The following is an 8218-nucleotide window of genomic DNA, read 5'->3' as shown; positions in this document are numbered from 1 at the left end:
ATAGGATTGAACATTCTAATGCTGAAAGTTCCGTTAAAGACTTTGGTGATGTATTGTCTTGTTTTGTTTTGATTCGGTAGGCTCAAGAAATCTTGAAATCAATTTAAGTAAGAGACTCCTTGAGAAGAAAATTTGTCAAGAAAAATTGATGAGATAAGATGTTAACAAAGGAAAATCCCTCGAGAAAGATCTTAACAAGGTGAAAGTCTTTACAGAAAAAATAAAAACATTCGAGGAATATGTCAATGAGGTGAAATAGTATGAGGAAATATGAAACATTTTGAGAAAAATCTCAAAAATACAATTTTTTATTTTTATTTTTGAATAAATTGAGTAGCAGATTAAAAAAGAGAACTTCTAGAAAAATATGTGTAGTGAATGGGTTGTGTATTTAGCGAATAAATTGTGTATGTTAAATGAAGGTATTGTAGGAAGTTTGAGTATGTGTATCTAGTAAAATGTTAAAACAAAAAAGTTAATAGGTGATGAAATGTGTATCTAGTAATTAAGGATGTGTTAATAAAATTTCTCTAATCAGTTTTTCATCTCAATCATCTTTGAATATCAACAGCAACTACAAGATCTTTGAGTGTCAACGGATACAACGAGGATTGGACTTCTGTATGTTTCCCCTCTTCAATCTTCTTTAAGTTTATAAATGTCAACCCAAATTATCAAATTCCAAAACCTCTTCTAATATTTCTTGAATATGAAAACAAATAAAAAAACTAAGAAAAAAAGAGAACTTAAGGGTAAATTGGTCATCTTAATAGCTATATATATATATCAATCTTAGGAATATGAGATACCGTTCTGATATTTTCAAAACTTGATATACCAAAGTTGTTTATAAGGAGTAAAAGTTCATATACCATTCAGATAAATTTCTCTACGGTATATGACATAAGTAAAGAAATAGACGAAAATTAAATAACGTGTAACTATGGAAAAGAAAACACCAATAGATAGTTTACCTTAGTTAACCTCAGTGCAACAACGACAAAGCAGAATTGCGTAGAACAGAATGGAAATTCACTCTCATCACTGGCTATGTCTAATTATTCTTCGGCTGTTTAGCTATTACTAAACATAAATATTCAAAAATTCATGCATGCGAGTGTACTTCACTTCGGGATAAAGCTTTGAAGCTTCTTCTTCATTTTCCCCTATTTCAAAGTTTGTCAAACAACCTTCGTAGTACATGTCATGGAAATGTCCTGCTCCTACTTGATTTGCATAGTCCATATCTGAAAAATTTAAACGTATTAGGTACTCATGAATAGACCTTCAGGATGTTAACATGGCTAAGAGTATTACTCGGGCTATCTAGCTAGAAGTTTACTTGATAAAAACATGGTATATATACCTTTCATAGAGACAAGGAAGTCTTCTTTGGAAAGGGTAACCTTTTCTAGCTTCTTCCCAACAAGGCTTTCCCAGATCTCCACCAACTGTCTTTGAGAGACTATGCACTCCAAAGGACGAAGGTGCAATGTTTTGTTAAATGTTCGCGGATCATCAATTGTTTTTATCGCGTATGTTGCAATGTCATCCTCATCCATAAGTATCACTAGAGACATATTAACAAGTTAACACAAATAATCTTAGATCGATCATATATAAATTGAGAGTACGTGAATAAGAATTTACCGATCTAATTAGATTCTAAATCGAGTACCTTTTCGGTCGCCATCTCCATACATAAGCACCTTATCCCTTGGAGGAACCAGGGTTCCCATTTGGCAAAGGTTTCCAGCATGGTAAGCTGCGAAGCCAATACCACATACATATGTGAAGGGGATGTTAGCATCTTCAATTGCTTTTCTCACTTTCATTTTGTCATCAAAGGGAACTCTTCCCGGTTCAAGAGCATTTCCCATACGTGCTACGTCCATACCAAACTCCGATGGCAAGAAACGCTACAAGAAAGAAGGAAATTATATTGCACAATGTTAATTCCTTTTCAATGAGCTTGTAGTCATGTTTGATTATGTACCATATATGAATTGTATTTAGTTGGATGCATGATTGAGACCAGTTGGATTATAATGTGACTGCTTTTTGATGTTGTAAGATGTATATATTCTCAAGGAGCCTGAGATCTCAAATATAAATGATTATGATCAAAGAACTAGAAGGCATATCTATATACAAAAATAAAGAAAAGGCTACGACTGTATGTTCCTGCAAGATAAAATTACTGCCTAAATTTTAAATAAAAATCCAAGAAGTGTGTGGGACGCTCCCATTCTATCAATTTAGTCAATTATGGCAAAAAACTGATTTGTTTCGGACCTTTCGCTTAATGAGAAAATTGGTTATCAGATATAAAAGGAAAGTTCATGATTAAAAGAGGATGAATTTACTTAAATATACAGAGAAACCTGATTGAGAAAATAAATCTTAATACATTACCTTCACATTTCCAGCTTCTTTAATGGCTTCAACAAGTTTGAGCTGCAGCATAATGTTGTGACTCCGGATATGTGTCCCCGACATGGTGCATATGACAACATCAACTAGCTTGACAGCATCAACAAGGCTGTGGAAATCTGAAAACGAACCCTCGACGAGATGAGCGCCTTGCTTCTTAAACGAGAAGAGCATTTGTAGCTTCTCAATGTCGAGGCCGATCTCCGGCGCCGGCCTTTGAAGAACATAAGTCGGGTGGCCTGCTGCTAGGCTTGCCTTGACAATCCTCCTCCCCATGTAACCAGTTCCACCAACCACAAGAACCTTGCTCTTTGTAGTTGCCATTTTCTATGCCTAGCCTTTGCTTCCAATATTTGCTAGCAACTCGATCGATCGGACACACATATATAGACGATCGAAGATATATCGATCCCAGGTCACACTCTAAAATTTAAAGTTGCTCATCTCTGAAAATCAACACAGATCTGGTGAAGAATGGGACCAGATAGATGTCATGATCAAACACACCCATAATATGATAATCTCGCTGGTGATGGTTTCATAGTCCACAATTTTGGACCTATAAATAGTATTTTAAGTAGCTAGACCGAGATAAGTAGAATGATTTTTGTTCCTTTATATGTGTAGTAATTCTGTGATTTATCTGATTTACCTTTCTTATTCTATAATCTCACTCTACTTGTTTTGTTTTAAATTTGGTTTTATGATGCATCTCTTGCCCACCCATATGCCACCGCATCTTCTTTCCCTCCCACATGCAACCCGGCCATCTTCTTCTTCCCTAAATCATGATCAACTGGTTATAGTGGAAGTAGGTATTAGGGATGACCCACAAAAGTTTTCAGTGGGTTGGTGGCCAACTACATGATGATTCATTAGTTAACAATTTAATCACCCACAAAAGCCATGGCTTACGTATGCATTGCATGATGAGAGATGACCTGGGTTATAAGTGTGACCTGGGTTATTTTAAGTTATTGTTATTGGGCAACAGTTTTTATGTGTTTATATTATATTCTGGTTTGTCACGTGGTAATTATTGTTTATTAAATTTTATATGAGAAAATTTAAAAAATGACCTTATTTTAATCACTAAATTGATTTTTAATCTTGATTTATGATTTAGTTGAAAAATGACCACTTAAGAGGGTAAAAAGTCTTTATTACCTTGTGTTATTCACTCTATTTCTTGATAAATCTCGTTACTCTTACTCTACAAGACAACAAATCTCATACATATTATTTGAAGAATTCGAACTGCTAGTATCCAACAGTCTAGTTCCAAAATCTTAGAGGTTCCTTTCGTGGTGCTTTGTTCCGCTGGAAAGTTTGGATGGCTCCGGTGGCTTTGTTTTTACTCTCTGTTCTAAGTCATCTTCTTGTTCTTCCATAGCTTGAGGGGAAACTTGTCCATCATACTAGTGTAATGAGATAATATGCTATATTCATTTCCCTTTCAAAAATAGTTCACATCCTCTGAATGTGGGTTGTACATAGTCAATTGCTCCAGCCCTTATCGCCCAAAGATCCAACTAATAGAGGGAGGATACTCGCATGACTTTGAAAGCATCTCTCAGACAAATTTGGTTCATAAATTCATATCAACAACAATAGTATAAGTCTATAGGAGCCCATTTCCAATGAAGTTTTGCAGTGATAAATTCTCAATGATTTGGGTATTCCTAGCACTTCTCCACTCTTTGATCTATCTTCACACTTCACACACAATCTTACGCTCTTCATCAAACCTGACTCTAGAAACACCTGATACATATCTGACCCTTGGTCATGGCAATACTAAGCATACTTATTATACTTCATACGACAAAGCGATATTAATTAAGCATACGTACTATACTTTATATAGCGGAAGCACACCAAGTCCACCACCACCATGCTCAATTACTCAGATTCCCATCCTTCCCGAGAGTTCAGACTAAATTATGACTAACAAGGGTTTACATGACTTTTTACACTCCTAAATGGTTATTTTTCAACTGAAATAAAAAATAAGGCTAAAAATCAACTTGGTGACCAAAATGAGGTTGTTTTTCAAAATTTCTCATTTTATATTAAGTTTTTAGTATTAAATAAGAGTTTTATATTAAATTTTTAAGTTCTAATAAGGGTTAGATGTAAATAAATAATAATTAAATAAATAATAAAACATATTGAAATTAAAAAATTTATTCCATAACATGCTCATTCTGAATATCTATTTGCAAGCGCATATACTCTCGTTGTTGTTGTTTTGGCAATTGTTTTGCATAAGCCTCGTCTCGTTTCTCCCTCAATTGCAATATTGACGATTGATTGGTTGTAATCGTGACAACAGCGGATGTCATAGGGCATTCATCTTTGGCCGCCTTCTACCCTTTTCAGTTAGCTTCTTTTGCAGTCTTCCTTCCAATAGGCCTCACATTTAGATTGGGAGGTACCTCATCAACATCTTGGGCCAAGTTGATAGGAGAATCATGCTCACTTGATTGTGTAGTCATCCCTTCATGTCCTCCCGTTGATGTTGCCTCATGCCTCTCGATGTGGCTAGGAATGTCCTGAAATGCTTGAAAATCTTCCACAGAGGCATAGCAAGCAAAACTATTGAAATCGCTTTTATGTGTCTTTCCCTTTATTCTTGACATTTCTTGCTTCCATATTTCTTGTGCTTTTTTGTACTAAAAATTATATAAAAAAAAATTGCAATTAGTGAGATGTATAATTAAGTGACAAATTATGAAAGAAGTTTATAATCATCAAAAATATATGTAATTGTAAAATATTCATACCTCATCAATGATACTTGTACCACTCATTACCCACTTTTTCGCTTGCTTTGTTGCACAATGCCACTGATACAATTCGGGTCTTAGAATTTTCCATCTCTCTATAAATCCACTAGTTGTTCGGGGGAAGGCACCCGGAAAATTTTCAAAGTAATGTTTGTAAACATTATCCCAAAACGAGTTTTTCTTTTGATTTGTACCTTTTATCAGATCTTGACTAATAGATCACCACGACTTGCACAACTGGACATCTTCCTCCGAACTCTAAAGTCTCCTATCGGCCATGATTGAGAAAACAAATTGAGAAGATAAAAGCTTATAGGAGAATCAAAGAAAATGGCTATCAAACTATGGATCACAATTTTTTGTGTGGGATGTAAAAGCTATAGGAGGGTGATAGGTATTTATAGGAAGTGTCGTTAAATTTGTTAATATTATTTTTCTTACGTTACTAATTTTATTTTATTTTTCATCTAATTATACATTTTTTCCGGCACCAAAATCCCAACGGCTATTGATTTCATGCCGTCAGATTGGATTTTCAAACGAAACCAACAGTCGAAATTAAAGGACCATTGGCTTGAAAACTTTAAACTAAGCCCTTGCTCGTTGATGCGTGTCGAGTGGGGCAGAGATGTCGCACTACGCGACAAAAAACTGGGTGGCATGAGTGTTGTTGCTTTGCTACAAGCGGTCCGTGTCAAAAACGCACTTGTCTTTTGCGTGAGGGTGTGTTGCTCTCTCTCCTCTCCGTCTCTTAACACATGGCGGACCCCACTGAAAATTGTGGGTTGTTGCTGATGTGTCAATGGAAAGACCTAGGTCATGGGGTCATGGTTTTGGGTCATGGTGATGACCTATGAGAAGACCCAATGATAGTTTGGGTCAGATATTTTTTATGGGTGGAAGGTGTAAATTTGGATTTGGGTCATGATGCTTATGTGGAGATTGACCCAAGTCATGAAAATGGTGATGGGTGGATGTAACGCCCCAATTTGCATCTCATCAAATCGAGCACATTATAGTGCTGCGTTCTCTTAGAACCTAAGCTAGGGCCCATCACTCAAACCCTAAAAACCCGCAAGGCATTTTAATTAAACTAACTAAAACTTTCTTAAATTGGAAACAAAAGTAGAAGTCAGAAGGGTTTACTTATTTGAGGTGTAAAACATTATAATAAAATAGATTTACTTCCTTTGAATCAAGCTATAAAGCATAAGGCAAAACTCATGTGAAATAACTATTCCAGTAAAACATTGCCAAGATCAACTAAAACATATTTCCTTAATAGTACGGGTAACAATGACAAGAAAATAGAATAAAGTAGTTGACACAACAAACGACTTCGACAAGGTTTCCAAATAAAACACAAGGAAATGTATCAAGTAATCAGGATACAAAATGGAAACCTTATGTACGATAACAAATTCGAAAAGATATATAATTTTAACCAAATATGTACACCCAGCCCAATCCAGCTCAATCCCGTTCTTGTGCACAGTACATGCATCCAAAAGCTGTTGTAGGGGTGAGCTTTCGTCCTCGCTGCTCAATAAGACTCAACCCAACTAGGTTTAAAAACTATATAATTTACTGGCCAATATGTGAAAACAAATATAAATATAAATGATGATCAAATCATAAAGTATAAGTTTCATTTCGAAAAACATCTACGGGCCCAAAATACACAAACCCGATGACTGGTCACTATGCCAACTACACCCTTACCAAAACTAATGTCATAACCGACAAGGAGTAGCGAGAGTGTCCATTTACGCTATACCGCCTAGGAGCGACGCCATACCTCAAAGGATGTCAGACATCCTCCAGTCCGTACAGCCCCTCCGGAGGTTTAGGGGATCGAAACCCAAGGAAATTGCTATGCCCCGCTCACTCTCAGGTCATCACACAATATCAAAAACATAAAAAACAAGCATGGCAATAGAAATATCAAATCTTCATAATAAACCAATCACAGCCATGCGATTATTTTTCATATATAATATACGAAAAACCACTAGCCAAGAAGAGTCTAGAATCCCCTACCTGGTATTCCTGGAGTTTGAATCTTTACTCCACAATTGTAGGCAAACACCACCACTGCTTACCATCTTGGGTAGCTGAAAGTATGTCCTACAAATTCCACGTTAATATTCATGTCGGCTACAAACATTATTCTCAATTATAATATGGTAATCCCTTTAAGTAACTCTTCACTTTTTCTTGACTTAAATCCATCTATCAACTTTATATTAATTAACAGGAGTATAAGAGCTCACTCTCCATTGAGCCAAACTTTCTCTTAAGTCTTAACCATTCAAGGTTCAGAACATAACCAAATCTGTTATAAAATTCAAAAGGGAACTTCACCCAATTTGGTACCTCATAACGTGATCACCAATTCACAATATACTCTGTAATCTAAATATACCATATATTTATATGGCTGATCTCACATCCATAATTCACTCGTGTCCAAAAGAAATTGTAGAACAATACTCGTAGCCAAGATCATACCATCATAATCCAATATAAACAAAATTTTATACTTGAAGAACATGAAACAAGAGTTCCCTTGTTTACCCAACTCTCACCTTAATTTTCAAGAGGATGTCCATTACGTCCAAGCATGTAGTCTTGTCCTAGATGGAGAACTGGAACCCTTCTTCTTCTTCTGTTCTCATTAGAAACAAAGTAATTAATAATTGATCAATTGCTTATGGAACCAAATCCAATCAAAGATACGGTCTTACTCATACCATCTTTATGGTCTCTCTAAATTTCCATTCACCCATCAATTTCCAACTTCTGCATTATTTGACACGTTCAGGAGTAATTAGCTTGCTTCTCAACTCCAAAAACTCATCACCCATATAAGAAAATAATAGGGCTGGGCACAGGACGGGACGGGCCGGGATTTGGTGAATCCTGTCCCGTCCCGAAAAATAAAAGAATGGGACGGGACGGGACAGGAATGCGTTTTTAAAAATCTGTCCCGTACG

General features: G+C 35.9%; 2 protein-coding genes across 2 annotated transcripts; both read right to left on the bottom strand.

Moving 5' to 3' along the window:
- Positions 1–867: 867 nt before the first annotated feature.
- LOC101307794 (isoflavone reductase homolog) lies at positions 868–3099 on the bottom strand. Its single transcript, XM_004300112.1, has 4 exons — positions 2416–3099; positions 1679–1919; positions 1367–1570; positions 868–1247 (listed from the first exon to the last, which is right to left on the bottom strand). Exons 1-4 carry the CDS (start codon positions 2755–2757, stop codon positions 1084–1086), a joined length of 951 nt encoding a protein of 316 aa, XP_004300160.1. The 5' UTR covers positions 2758–3099; the 3' UTR covers positions 868–1083.
- A 1652-nt stretch (positions 3100–4751) lies between these two features.
- On the bottom strand, positions 4752–5324 carry LOC101307499. Its single transcript, XM_004300111.1, has 2 exons — positions 5220–5324; positions 4752–5108 (listed from the first exon to the last, which is right to left on the bottom strand). The coding sequence occupies exons 1-2, from the start codon at positions 5244–5246 to the stop codon at positions 4812–4814; spliced, it is 324 nt and encodes a 107-aa protein (XP_004300159.1). The 5' UTR covers positions 5247–5324; the 3' UTR covers positions 4752–4811.
- Positions 5325–8218: the final 2894 nt, after the last annotated feature.

Source organism: Fragaria vesca, linkage group LG5, assembly GCF_000184155.1.
Source record: "Fragaria vesca subsp. vesca linkage group LG5, FraVesHawaii_1.0, whole genome shotgun sequence".
Taxonomy (NCBI): domain Eukaryota; kingdom Viridiplantae; phylum Streptophyta; class Magnoliopsida; order Rosales; family Rosaceae; genus Fragaria; species Fragaria vesca.
The sequence above is the reverse complement of the archived record's forward strand: the minus strand, read 5'-3'. Positions and strand labels throughout refer to the sequence as shown.